At 37.2% G+C, this 15,017-nt stretch overlaps 1 protein-coding gene across 7 annotated transcripts in view; it reads right to left on the reverse strand.

Moving 5' to 3' along the window:
* The window catches only part of LOC110371973 (tensin-2), a 79,459-nt gene extending 64,794 nt beyond the window's left edge, over nucleotides 1-14,665 (reverse strand). For 2 of the 7 annotated variants that reach the window (XM_049835774.2, XM_049835775.2), the window contains exon 1: nucleotides 14,489-14,662. In XM_049835774.2, coding sequence (XP_049691731.2) covers nucleotides 14,489-14,638 — 150 coding nt within the window. In that variant the 5' untranslated portion in view covers nucleotides 14,639-14,662. Of the gene's footprint in view, nucleotides 1-9,364; nucleotides 9,638-10,778; nucleotides 11,167-14,488 lie in introns of those variants that run through there. The other 5 variants (XM_049835776.2, XM_049835773.2, XM_049835772.2 and 2 more) reach the window with 5 other exon arrangements.
* Between the last annotated feature and the right edge of the window lie 352 nt (nucleotides 14,666-15,017).

Genomic DNA, 15,017 nt, shown 5'->3' on the forward strand with positions numbered 1-15,017 from the left:
TCGTTATGTAAGTTTTCACAGTTCTCGATCGATTCAAAATTAAACAATAGTTGTAATCATTCTGTTGATAAACTATTGAACCGTTTTATCGGCGCACGCGTTGCGTTATGCGTAGCCAATAACACAGTTGTCGATAGCAGGCTGCAATATCAAGCATGCAATGATTCTGGGTGGCTCAAACACTATCTTTGTGGATAATTATGTTTATTTTATCGTGAATGTGAAATTTTGGTATTTCTTTTGCAGACAGTCCGAAGTAAAGAAACTCGCAAATAAGACTATCATCAGGCAGTTAGCCAAAAACATGTTGGTGCCCACGTGTAGCACCCATAAACAATAATCTAGACGGTAAAGTTTTGACTTCTTTATTTCCCATCATTCTTAACTTAATGCAGAGGAGTTGGGTCATAACGTTATATGGGCCTTTTTATAGCTTAATTAATTATTTCCGCTTTAATTATAACTTTGTAGTAATGTAATTTTAATCGTATTTAATGAATTAATTGTCCATCTTTATTAGGTAATTAATGTATTTAATTTTGATTTTAATTTTATTTTTATTTTACTTAATTAATTCTAAATTTCTATATTTTATTTTATTGGTAATTTTTATTGTTTTATTTATTATAATATAAATGGCAAAATTGTTATATGTTAAATTGTTATATGTGTCAATTTTAATTAATTTTTCGTAAAGATTCTATTAAAATTAAATTAAGGTCCATGAGTGTCACAATATGGGTTATGATTACCTGAAATAAATGTATTTTATTTTATTTATTTTTTATTTTATTTACCGGTTGAATTACTTTTTAAGTTAAATACTCTTTACCTTTTAATCAATCCCACAGTTTTAAAAGTAGAAATTAACTCGTTCCTTGACATTCTAGATTTAGACACGTTGTATGATTAAAATCTTGTACGTGGGTGCCTAAGCTTGAGTTATTGCTTTTACTCATAAATGATTGTTGAGTACAGTCGACCGCTTCCATATACAGTGCCATAGAGAAAGTCTAGATCACGCTAATGCTCTTGAAAGTAGTACATATCATGTTAAAAGGTACCAACAACAATTCTCGATTCTACAAACAAATCTCGTGTTATTGACTCCGGGGTCGGCGCGAGGTGGCTTCGAGACAGCCAGTACAAAGCTGAGAGGGGTCCACAAACGGGCCATTAATGTAATTTGATTATGCAGTAGGAACCAATACGGGTCTGCGGTTACACCGCACGATTTCAGATGGAATGTGCGCTGGACTACACTCGTATATCAGACAGCACCAGCGTTTCGTAAGGCTCATAACTTCTTTATTTATAGCCACAGACTGCTTTGATGCACTTATGTATTCCAGATTGCATAGACATTTCACAGACCTTTTCATTTTCTGGAAATGCACGCCATAGGGAATCAATAAGGTTCTAAAGCTATATCACTGCTCAAAATTTCTATTTTAGATTCGTGCACAACATCATTCATTACCCCAGTGGCGGCGTAGCATCGGGTGGCACCCGGGGCGAACTACTTATTGAGCACCCCTCTCACCCCAAAAAAACGACAAAAAATAATGACATAGTAAAAAAATCATCAACGAATCAACACACGAAGAACCCGCGAGCGAAGCGAGCGCGAAATTTTTGAGTTTTTGGGATGCCAAGAGATATGTAGACTTCGGAGAAAGCTAGTGCAAAGTGTAGGCCGCGAGCGTAGCGAGCGCGAAATTTTTGAGTTTTTAAACACAAAAGTTGGAAAAAAAGCACCGTAAAGTGAAGAACCCGCGAGTAAAGCGAGCGCGAAATTTTTGATTTTTGGGAGGCCAAGAGATATGTAAAGACGCCGGAAAAACTAGTGTAAAGTGTAAGGCGCGAGCGTAGCGAGCGCGAAATTTTTTAGTTTTTAAACACAAAAGTTGGAAAAAAGCACTGTAAAGTGAAGAAGGCCGAGCGAAGCGCGCACGAAATTTTTGGGACGCTAAGAGATATGTAAAGACTTCAGAGAATAAAATTGTAAAGTGTAAGGCGCGAGCGTAGTGAGCGCGAAATTTTTGAGTTTTTAAACACAGAAGTTCCCAAAAAAGTTTGAAAAAAGCACTGTAAAGTGGAGAAGGCGCGAGCGAAGCGAGCGCGAAATTTTTTTCAAACTTTGAGGAATTAATTTAAGTAATCAGATAAAAGCAAATATACAAGAGAAGGGTGACAGTCGAACTGAGAGGGGTGACCGCCTCGATGTCTCGCACATGCACTGTTGTAGTTTTGTTGTCTTGTCTTGTCCCTTCCGCGCCATCCTGGTCGTGCAGATATGTGTCGACCGAGATGGTACCCCCCGAGATGTGGCACCCGGGGCGGACCGCCCCCCCCGCCCCCCTCTTACGCCGCTACTGCATTACCCAAAAGGAAATTGATAATTTCTCCGTAGTGGGCCGGATTCCGGGAGACCACACGGGTCGTGGGTAATAGCGGTCGCAGTATGAACTACAAGTACGAGTGATATTTGTGGCGGAGCTTATGTATCTGCATGACGCGGAAATTACCGCATACACGTAAGCCACATGTCCCTTATGGTCGTATATATTGCTGCATTTGAATTAGTTTCATTTTAAAGCGAAGTAGACTACTTAGAGCAGAAGCAATTTATCATAAAGAACATACATACTTAGCCTTAACTATCTGTGCATAAAGCATTAATTCAATGTTGAAGGGTTTGCTTGAGGTAAAACTCTATGACCACAAACCTAAATCTAATTAAGTACATTTAGTAATATCTCAGTAATGGTAATCAAAATTCTATTAGTCTTCGTTAAAAAGTGCTTATCGCAAGGGGCTTCAATTAAATGAAATCTTCACTTATACGGGTTAAGTCACGATAACTATAAACGTGTAGATCATCATTTGATCATCTGTGATGATTGAGAGAAGTTAGCTTCATTGACATAACATTTAAGCCTGTCAAACAAAATCTGAGACCTCCCGCCATCCTCCCGTTCGGTTAATGTTGTATGTTAATTTATTTCCCAAATAATTCATTGTTTGTCCTAGAAATGAGCACACAATGTGTGCCAGAGGCTTGCGGCTTTGTTTGTAAAGTGTTGAAACTACGATATGATGTCATATAGGTACAGTAATACAGTTCACACTGAGGCGAACTTGCGCAACGCCATGATTACAGGAAACTTGCACTTCATGCGACTTTACAGCCTCACATGGAGTCACTCACAAAAGGAAGACTCTACATATATCATGCATGTTAAGTATTAAGCTAACACAATGTTAATAACATTAAGCGAAAACCTCGCGAGAATACGAACGAGTACGAACCTATTATTGTCCCAACAATCTGGCCATTTTAAGAATGACAAACATATGTGTTGCCTTTTAAGTGTATTGCCGTAACTGCGCGGTTACTTATCCAAAACTAAAAGCACCAATAATCATTATACGGTCTTGTAAACGTAAACTGTATGACCGCGTTTAACTTGAGACATCTAATAAAATATTTACTTCAACGCTCAAAAGTATTAACGATAATGTTGCAGTGACAAGTTAATTGCCGGAGGTGTCAGCACGACAACAGTGAAAGGAGTGACGTGACGAGGGGATGACGTCGGGCACGACTACAAACCATTAGAATACTGATACAAACTGTTTATGTAATAATGCGGTAAAACAATTGGTTAAATAATCAATGACTTTCATTTCATTTCGAGATAGTTAGATATTCATAGTTTCAAGAAATCTTCTCAATTCATGTTATTACTTAATTCATTGTCCGTAACAATAGTGCCCGTGTGGCCGGATCTAAGCTTCGTTTTCTTTTTACAGTGCCTTTAATCATTCGAAGAGCTTAACATTTTTGGGTTCCGTAATAATGGTACAGACGTGAAAGTATTCGGGATACGGCGATTATAATTTTGGAAAGTAATTTAGGTACCTATATTTTTTGTGAGTTATGATGTTTTTTACTTAACATTCAAAATTTGACAAGAATGCACATTTATTGCAACATTATGTATTGACACAAAATATTTCAATAAAATATTTTTTGGTAATTTAGAATTTCGAGAAAATAATCGACCTCCCACGTCGAACACGAAACGTTCTCAGCGTCCATAACACATCTACTTCTCAGTACCAAATGCATCGGTGCGATGCGGTCATTTGGGATTGGGATTACTGGCCACCGTTCAGCCGTGAATAATGTACGAGTGAACAATAACCAATATTGCCCAAGTCTGAGATGATAGATCACAATTCCTACAAAACTAAAATTACAATACAATACTTGATCTATCAAAATATCAAGCAGTCAATTCAATAGCAATGTGTCGAGTTAGTTGTCTAAACGAATTAATTTATAACCCCTCGATATTGTTATAGGGGTAATAATGATAAGCGTATAAATAAGTCTTTGTGCACGTTAGAGTAACAGTCAGCCCACTTGAAATATCTACCCTGGGACAATTTGTTCTCTAGAAAAATAGTCAAGGGTTATATTTGCGGTTGCATTGTGTGGCTTAAAGACCCATAAATCACGTTCCCTGCACTCGAAGTTGGGAGCAGAGTGTACCAGGTGGTCCCAACTATTTTTAAACTCTGTTTATGTACCAATAAGGGAATAAAAATTATTTTATGAGTTCCTTTCATGGGTTTCGATTCATGGGTATGAATTTACAATTGCTTTCAGTATCGGGTTCGTTAGGCGCATGTGTCGATTATTACCGTGGTGACGAGTACGTAAGTGTGTAGACGTGAGTATAGTGCTGTGAGCGCTGAATGGTTTCCCCGAGCGCGACATGTCAGCCTGACAGCTGCCGACCATGCTCCGCGAACCGTGACGAGTTTTTTTTGCAAAGACCTTGCTGAACGAGTATTTGAATTTCAGCAACGGATATTTAATACAGCTAAGAAACCCTACACCCACTCTAAATTACGCATTCTATTGTAATCCTTTCACTATACTTACATTACATACCTATGTACCTATACATATTATCTTTCCTAACAGCTAAACATTTACTGTGTCAAATTATTTTCCGAGGTGTCTAAAATGTTTTACGATATATCCATTAGGTACTAGAATTCCTAACGTTCTCGATGGTCGCGTTATTTCTTGTCTAAAGGTACCTTAGACATTTAAGAAAATTTACTATTAATAGCAACGTAATAAATCGAGGTTCGCACTTTAAATTCCATAAATTTTCTAGAAATACCTCTATCACAGTTACGATTTCTTAGGAAAGATACTAGGTACTACATGGTTTACGAAACGCGCCCGAAGCATGCAGCAATTACTGGCGGCTGGCGCACTAATTGTGGCTAATGTATTGCGCATTACCAATAATAAGGTTTGGTGCCGTAGTGCCGCTCCCGTGCTGTTCATTAGAGCCATCATTTAGTACCTGTGAACGAGAGCCCGCGTCCCGCGCCCTGCGGACCTCACTTCCGGTCAAGCGCTTTAGTTCGGCAGTTAAAACGCACTTGCGCAACATCCGCTCGGAATTACGAATATAAACATGTAAACAATTTGAGCCTGCACCGTACTGCGCAATAATATGAGTTCAAAATTCATAACCAGGAGAAGCTTAGACACAAACTTTCTTTTGGAAGAATACTTATATTTCAGAAGCTACATGCTTCAGTACCTCGCTTTATAAGAAAACGTCTATTGTGTGGTCCACCGGCGAGATCCGGGAAGTTCTATATAAGTACATGCACGTAAAATAACGTAAGCTATGTAAGTGTGCTACATAATAGCTACTTACATGTAACACTGTAATACTCAATATGAGAACCTCGCATAGGTTTGCACAGATGTGAAACGAATACGGTACCTTGCTAACAATGAAAAGAGAGATCGCAATAAATTCTTGTCTTTACTTATGCATATTTATTCATTGGTAGTTGTTATAAGTACAACATACAATTTGTCTTTTACGATACGGGCGATGACTAATCTTCGGTTTAAGCGCGCGAGTGTAAGCCAGACGTCCCCGGAGTGGCCCGAACAATGATGCTACAAAGAGCTTTGTCTGTCACCAGACCAATCTGTGAGAAGTGATCTTGTTCCCATCGGTCTGCGCAGGCGCACTGACAGATCCTCGTCGCGCTCTGCGCAGGAATGCCGTAAATCATAGGCTGTAGTTACTTATAACCCTTAGCGGCGGACTCGCCTTCTGACACCGTTTGCCGCCTGTCACTGACGTTAATTTATAAGCTGATACGTACAGCTACCAGTTAAATAAACAATTATTGTTTCTGGCAATACTGTTGGTATTTAACGAATTGTTTATTTTATTTAAAAAACATCTTTGTATAAGAAACATATTGTGTTGTTCTCAATCCTCGATAGTTTAGGCATCAATATGACTGGGTAAAAAGCTACTTCCGCATCGATTGTTCGACTATCCACCTGGAATGCGTTTAAATCAAGTATCTAGTACAGTCAAGAAGCATTGCGTCAAGCAGATAAAAAACATCGCAAAATACACCGTGACAACATCAAAGTCACAACAGATTATGGAAGCATGAACGAGCAATGACCGAGCGCGACAGTATGACACCGACAGAAATGTTCGCTACGGGCTTTTTTACTAAGCTAGCGGCCACAGTTTCGTTATACTTGATTGTTGTACCAAGCACTTTTCCATTAAGAAATAAAACTTACTATTACCTAATTTAGGGAAAGGGACTTGTCTTTGGGTAAGCGACACCAACCAGTAACCTCTAGTATATTTAATTTAAACTGATATTATATAGATATTATATAGATATTATATGATATTATATATAGAGTTTGGATCTTTAATTTAACCAGTTTCAGAAGGTAACTTTACATCGAGGGACTAAGTATTGGGGCAAAGCTATCAAGAAAGATATACCTACAGATGCACCTGGGTATGTTTTTTGATAGAAAATAAATAGAATTTTAGGAAGATTACCTGTCTTGAAATTCTAATGAAGCTTTATTTATTTTCTAGAAAAAATGAAGCCAATTTACAAAGCCAGGTGATTATTATGAGCTTCGAACAAAAGAAGCCTCCCTTTTACTCGGGTCGGTGGAAAAATATTAAATTATTTGCATAAAATATTACAATTGTACATAAATCTCCGCAAGACGGTACACAGTTGGTTGCTACATTCTAATTTGCTACGCCTCGTAGGGTAGTAGAGCGAACTTTTATCATTTCAAGATATCTAATGGAAACAATGTATTCTTCTACGCTACGCTACATACTTGTTATAATAAGTAGATACACCCAAAATAATATTTTTATTTAGAACCTGGATTTTCATCTCGTATCTTAAAACTTGCCTCCTCTACATATTGGTACCAAAGGGATTAGATAATCACCTGAGATCATGATCTTACTATATGGGATGACTTTTGTTTCTATCTCCCGTGCTAGACAGTCTATACACAATAAGGATTGATAAGTACATAATCGGACTAATAACATAAGAGCACAAAGGCACCGCCCGCTGAAAGGCTTTATTGTACGTAGGGATGCGCTCGCGTAGCCCCACATGCTTTTAATTAACTTATAAACGTTAGAGAGATACCATGATTGAATAAATTCGAACCAAGCGTACCACTTGCTTTCAAGCTGTGAACCGGTAAATATGAATACTGCAGCTATCTTCACAGTTAAAACTAGAAATAAATCACACTGACAACATTACGCTGTTATTGTATGAATAATATATTCGTTTCAAATTGGTTATTACAGCGAGAGATATCGCCATTACATATTATAAGTAAAATTAATACGACCTCTCTTAACTTTCTCAAGTCTCTTTGCTCAGTGTAGTAAGATATTTTAAGCGTAATTTATTCGAATTGGTCGACAATGAACTTGTCTAGAGTTATTTGCTTAGAGGGGCGACCGGTGACGGTGCTGTCGCCGGCGCCGGCCCGTGGGCGGGTACCCGCGGTTGCACAACCTTTGGGAAGCTAGGCCTAACGCGCGAGTTCATGCGACAATGCTACAAGCTCGCCTCATCACATTAGCATTCTACCGTTACCTCCAGTGCCTGGTAAGGCAACCTAATGAAACGATGTCACAACAATAAAATTATTATAGAATGTATATCGAGTGTTTGTGTCCTGCGCCGTATGTTGATGGCGAAGGATAATAAATTGCGCTGTACTGCGCCGCGTGAACTGACAACAATGAAATTAATTTGCTCCTGTTCGAAATGAGTTTATGTTTGATCGATGATTAATTGTATACCTTTACCATTAATAGATTCTTGGTACATAATACCTACCTAGTACAAAATCATTAGATAAGTAAGTATCTGTGCTTAAGTTAGGTAATACTCTAACCCTAACCTATCTATACGTGTTCAAGTAGCTAACGTTTAATTATTTTTTTCTTCTAATTCTGTCTACAAAAATAACTAAAACATTGATTAAAATGAAAGTAAGTATTTGGAAAACGTAATTCAACTAAGTATGTACCTATTGTAGGGCTCCAATTACCTTTAAAGAACGTTGAAAGTTACTTTACTGGGTCAGACAAACAAACATTCTTATTGTATTCTACGAGCAGTAAGTAATAAACCTCATTGAATACTGTCTTTGTATTGTAATGTACTTATAAAGGTTTGGAACGTATTCTAAATAAGCCGATAACCAAATAAATTAACGTTAACATACGTACGTAAACTCCGTAACGACTTATGTACTGTTTATGATTAAATAAGATTTTTCTACTACAACTAGGAATGTTTTTATACCTGATATACAGTCATTATTACATGTAGGTATTACTTCATTTCTACGATTAATCATGAAATTAATAATACTGAACTATCACGCTATAGTATTATTGATTTTAAAACAATTTACGTACCTAGGTATATTGTTGTGTCACAGAAATTATGGCCACATGCAATCTGCATTTTGATCGATAGATATTGATATACATAATTGCTTTTTACATGTTATACCTATTACAAAACTTAATTTGGTGCACAAGGTTAGGTGATGTTTCAGGCTCTATAATCATTAACTAAGCATATTCTAAAGATTTGGTATTTTTTCTATTAAAATGTCTGTCAAAATTAATTATTAAGAAGTGCATTGAAAAATGTCATTCCCTTATTAATATTTACCGTAGCATTTAATATTTTTGAATTACTTACCTACTCTTATTTACTCTATACTATAATACCTACACATAATACCGGAAAGGTATATACCTACGTAATACACGCGGTAAATTGCCATGCATTTTCCGATTATAAGTAAACGCAAGTGGCTGCAATTACGTTCAAACAATACCTAGTTAAAATAGCTACAGAACATTTTATCTGCAGATGTGTCGATAATTAAAAAAAAACTAAGAATTTTATTTCTTATAAGTACCTGCAAAATTAAATGCAGCGGACCGCTAACCCTGCAGGCCGGTGCAGGTGCTTGATATCCCCATAGACAATTCCAAGGCATTTTATATCCTAATCATTTTAAACTAAAAACTAATTTAAAGTCCTAACTCAAAAAATATTCATCACATTTCACATTGCACAAATTACAGTCGAGTTTCTTTCTTATAATAGTTTTTAAGTAATATTTGTTTTGATCAAGTAATCACTGTGTATGGTTAACAAATCCACGTTGGTGCGATTATCCGTTAGGTGCACATACGAGCACCCGCGATCACAAGCAACTTGTGACTGAGCTGAGTCGCCCGGCCAGCTGACTGCACTCTTCAACCTCATCAATGCTGCACTTACGATCACGGGTACTTCTCACACTGTGTCAAACTCAGGCTCCATTGGGATACACAGGATACTTTTCATAAGACATCCTGCCACTAATACATTTTGCATCAAAGATCGCAGTGATCTCAAGACGCATGTGCACTTAGGGTTGTTACTTCGGCGCATAACTTTACTTTTACTTCTGAATACATGAAAAAAAATCTCAATGTTAGGTAGATATTTTATTTTAAGTAGTATCTAGGTTGGTATTTTCAAGGTAAAAACATAAACCTCAAATTCCGTCAATACCACAAAAAGTTGTCAAGTCAAATAGAACATTTCTATTGTAATCACGTCGAAACACTCAGGTAAGGAATACAATACATTACTATTATTGTACAAAGTTAACGATTTTGGCACTTCCTCCTGCTGACTTCTTTCATAGACGTTACCTTTCGCTTGTATTATTATATTCACGTATCTAAGTAGGTGCCATTATGTATATTACAATGACAACTGTACTCGCATTGACTTTACATTAACAAAAGTTCCTTTTAAATATTTCTTAAATTGAAAATTTAACTGTCTTTGAGTAGGTACATAATTACAAGATAAAACAGAGATGAAATATGTACTTATTTATCATCACAGAAAAGTTAAGTAGAACCGTCACGCATGAATTCCATCTCAACTTTTTATGGTCTTGATATTAACACGCATAGAGCACTTTAAATCCATTAAAACATTCCCGGGATAACGTCTCCCTCCCTGACTACTAGCATTATCAAACTAGGATTGTCCTACTATAACTTTCCAATCGGTTAAACAGACATCAAACTGTCACATATGAATTTGGTAATGAGTTCATTGACTACACTATCTTCAAATTCTTCTCATAAAAATATAGAGCGTGTGACACTGGATACGAAGAAACTCTGGTCAACTGATTTGAATTCCACTTGGAATGGAAGCCAACTTTGAAATTCTCTAAAGTTTGTCTTATCAATACATCTATTTAAAACTAGAGAAGAAAGTGCCAATTTTTTCGTTATTAAAAGTTTGAGATGGTAAAAACAAACCTGCAACAACACCTGAAGGGGAGGACTGACCGCAAGTGGCTGCTGGCGGTCGCGCGACCACGGACAGCTCCAGGGCATGTTGCTGAACTAGACAAGCGTTTTTTGCACTTCTGACCTTACGGCATATTATATTTAATAACTATCTAATGACCGCCACAGCTTACTAACAAAGAAACTTAAAGGGTCCTTTCATGTTTACGAGTTGAAGCACATAGAATTTACTGGTCGTCATTGACGTTAATGAATAAGCTGTAGTTATCTAACACAGCGTAAACATTCGCGGCGGGGAAGGTGCCAGGACTACGTAATGCGTGCAACAGGATACGGGAGCGTACGCATGCGTGCGGCCGGCCGGGCGCGCGCCTCCTCACTACGGCACAGGGCTCAGCCAGCTCGCCTCTCCAGGACACTAATACGAAATCCCAAACGCTCCCGACATTCGGGCGCACGCCCCCCGCCGGGACTGCGAGAATGAAATACGAAAGGGCGAGCCGGCACGGTGCGGTACCTAAATACCGCGAAGAATTTCATGCGTTCCATTCCAAAGATATTTTAGACGTCGATTCAAGTATAAGTATGCCTCTGTATAAACGCTTCGGATATGCCACACTTACGCTATAAATAAATACACTTCGAATCTTTTGTTCTCAAAACAAGTTAGGTCCAAACCCTACTTATATTGAAAGTTCATTTCATTAAATCGTATTTACCCATCATATTCGAAAAACATCAGTTTAGGAGCCAACAACACCGCCACAAAAACAGGTCGGTACAGATCCATCCTATAACACAATACCGCTCATCCGACGAATTCAGAGCAATTTACGTTTTGTACTATTTCAAGTGACCTCATCAATTAATTTACTTTATCGACGGTAAATGCGTTAATTATACGAAATTAGCATTTACGTAAGCTTTTGGAGCCGTCATTGCTATAGATAGACGAATCTTTATCATCACATAAATACAATGATAAGAGCTACAGTAGGGTCAACCAAGTGCAGTGGTCACTTCAACTTACTATAGTAACGTACTTACTTACATAGTCAGCACAGCACTGATCTCCCTATCCTAAGAATCACATCGTGGATTTTATTTATCAAGCACAAAAAGTCGTCTTCTGACTACCCGTAACAACTGCCAAAGATGTTCAAATGACAGTCGGGACCCATCAATTTATCGTGCCTTCCGAATTACCGAAGAAGTCATCACGAGAAAATGGTCACCCATCCACGGACAGACCGCGCCAAGTTTGGAAAAGTCTACGCAGATAATGCGCTGGCCCATATAAGTTTTGGCTGGAAAATCTTTTTCTCTAACATTACGAATAGTTATTATTATATTGCATAAGTTGTAAAATTTATTATGTGAAAGATAAGTGTAATAAGGATCAAAAACAAAGTGATGAAATTATAGAATAAACGTACCTATCTCAAAAAATTTACTGGGTGAAGGAATCGAATGTGCAACATAACACTGTCTTCGCCACTTAAGAGCGTGTACGCTCGGCGCGCGATGTCAACTTTAGGTAATTCAACGCAAAAAACCGCGCAGACTAGCGTCGCGGCTGTGTGCGTGCCTATCACACTTCACGTATAGTCACACAAACCATTTTGATCCTTTCGAGTGAAATTGGTAGAACAAAAATTTTTTATTTAGTAAATAGTTAATAGCGGGAAAATAGTGTAAGTCTATGGATGTCTAAAATATAAAAGCATGAAAATAAGTCGTTATTACTTACACTCTTTTGCAAAAAAATCGGGCACCTATGAAAACCTTGGTTTTGAGGACTTTCTGCATATTACATACAATTTTCAACAGTACTAAATAGTCGACTGATGAGTAATGACAATGTTAAGAGTTTCTGTATTTTAACCGATTTCAAAAAAAGAAAGGAGGAGGTTTCAATTAGATTGTTTTGTGATTGTTCTCAATTTGATTGTTCTCGATTTCTCAAGGACGCCTGGACCGATTTGAAAAATTGATTGTTTATATGAATGGTCCAGTCCATCCAGACCGAAAAATTGTGGTCAAATAACAACAATTGCCGGAAAGCCAAATATTGGTGAAGAGCTTGGGTTTACCATTGCAAATAAAGTTTTAAGTTATCTATCCTATATGCTTCAAAAGTTATTCTAGATCAAAAGTCAAAATTTGGGTACATCCAAAATGAAAAAAAAAAAATTATAGCTCAATTGGTAACAGACATCTGCAATAAGTGATTTCTAGCCTAAGGAGTCCGCCATATTGGATTTAGACTCGCGACACATTTTTTTTCGAGTTATTCATAGCAAGCCCTTTCATTTGATACCCATATCGTAGGAATGCATTAAAAACATTTTTTTCTCCATCTTGGGTATACCGCCATATTGGATACTAGCTGGTGCCCGCGACTTCGTCTGCGCAGGTTTAGTATTTCGAACAATATGTTTACAAATTGTAGCCTATGTGTTATTCTGATGTATAAGCTATATTACTGTAAAGTTTCATTAAAATCCATTCAGTAGTTTTTGCGTGAAAGAGTAACAAACATCCATACATCCATACATACAAACTTTCGCGTTTATAATATTAGTAGGATAGAATCATACATTGTCATTAAAACTGAACATTCAAACAAAATTTCAACTCAATCGATAAAAAAAATATGCTTCAAAATTGAGCTTTAAATAAAATAGTAATGTATCAAGATTTGTTGGTCGCGCTTGAAATGTACTCTATTCTCGGTATCCACGGCAGAGGTTATTCACCCTACGCGATGTGACGGAGCGACACGTCCTCTCTCTGTGAAGCCTTGCGGCGGTCTGGTTTGAGTTGACTCGCGTGCAGCGTTTTATAGTAGTTTTTAAATAATTTATAAAAAAATAAAAACGAATGATTAAATTATAATATAAAGTTTATGTTTTAAAGAAGGAGTTATATTACTATAGTAAATAATTGTTTATTAAATTAAGTAAGATAGATAGGTAAAAAAAGCATTTGAAATTCACAATTTTTCACATTGTTAAAATATTTTTTTTCTGAAAGATAGAGACCTAAATCAAAAAATGTTTTCAACTAACTATAGGCATGGGGATTTCGTCTATGAGTAAAAAAAATAATATGATTAGATTTGCCACTGTTTTCACATGAATTTAAGCTTCGAAATAGACGCTGAACGGGAATTTTATAAAACATCTGTTACGTTATAGGGGTTTTAAGTATTTAAACTACACAAATTGAAATTTATGTTCAATTAACTATATAGACAGTGAAATTACCTTGCGTTATTAAAAAATAACATAGTTATAGGATAAGTAGTTACTGAGAAACAGTGGTTTGAAAAGTACCATTTTAGGCCAAATGGCGCGCGGTTGACGTACACGCTCTTAAAAGAAGTAAGGCGACCACACCACGGCATCAAGAGACCTAAATTCTAATCTACCTACATAGGTACAAAAGAAAAATATTTACAGAAGCGCTTGAGGCCTATATAAAAATGAAACCCGCTTTCCGTTGTCACGACACAACATGAAAACGGCTTGACCGATTTGGGTGAAAATTAGAGGGGAGGTAACTTAGACCCGGGAGAAAGTTTTAGGATAGTTTTGTCACCATCCGGCTACGGGACGCGGGTGAAACCGCGGGCGAAAGCTAGTTCTACATAAAAATCGTTAACTATTAAAGAATATCTGAAACGCAATAAAAAAAAAAACAAGTTTGAAACTTACCCCAGTATATGTCAAAAGAGACTTATCGCTGTTACGGAACCATTGCACCCATTTCATTATACTTGTTACACTGACAAACTTACACAAAAATACTAGACCAACTGTTAATAAAACAATAATTAACCACGTAGTATCTAAGTGCTCTATCATATTAGAGCTTACGGTCCTTGAAATTCGATAACAGAAGGACCGATGTCAGGTGAAGGAGATCCCGGTGTTGTGCTTGATGTGAACCTCTCGGATATAATGAGTACTTGGCCAGCACACACCGCTCCATACAACACGTTCGCTACATGTTAATTGAGTGCTACAATTACCAACGTGTGAATTTCCTCCCAGCATTGAATTAAATTCAATTGGTAAGCGTAGTTCTCGGGCAGGATTTGCTACATATTAAGGTAGATTCGTTTATTCCCTCTAGGTAGGTAGGTACCAACCAATACGCCTTTACGTGCCTTTATTAAGTAAGAATTAATTTTCCGGCAGCTCGTCCTACCTACAACAAAATTCGTCAAACGCGAGACAACGG

Source organism: Helicoverpa armigera, chromosome 6, assembly GCF_030705265.1.
Source record: "Helicoverpa armigera isolate CAAS_96S chromosome 6, ASM3070526v1, whole genome shotgun sequence".
Lineage (NCBI taxonomy): Eukaryota > Metazoa > Arthropoda > Insecta > Lepidoptera > Noctuidae > Helicoverpa > Helicoverpa armigera.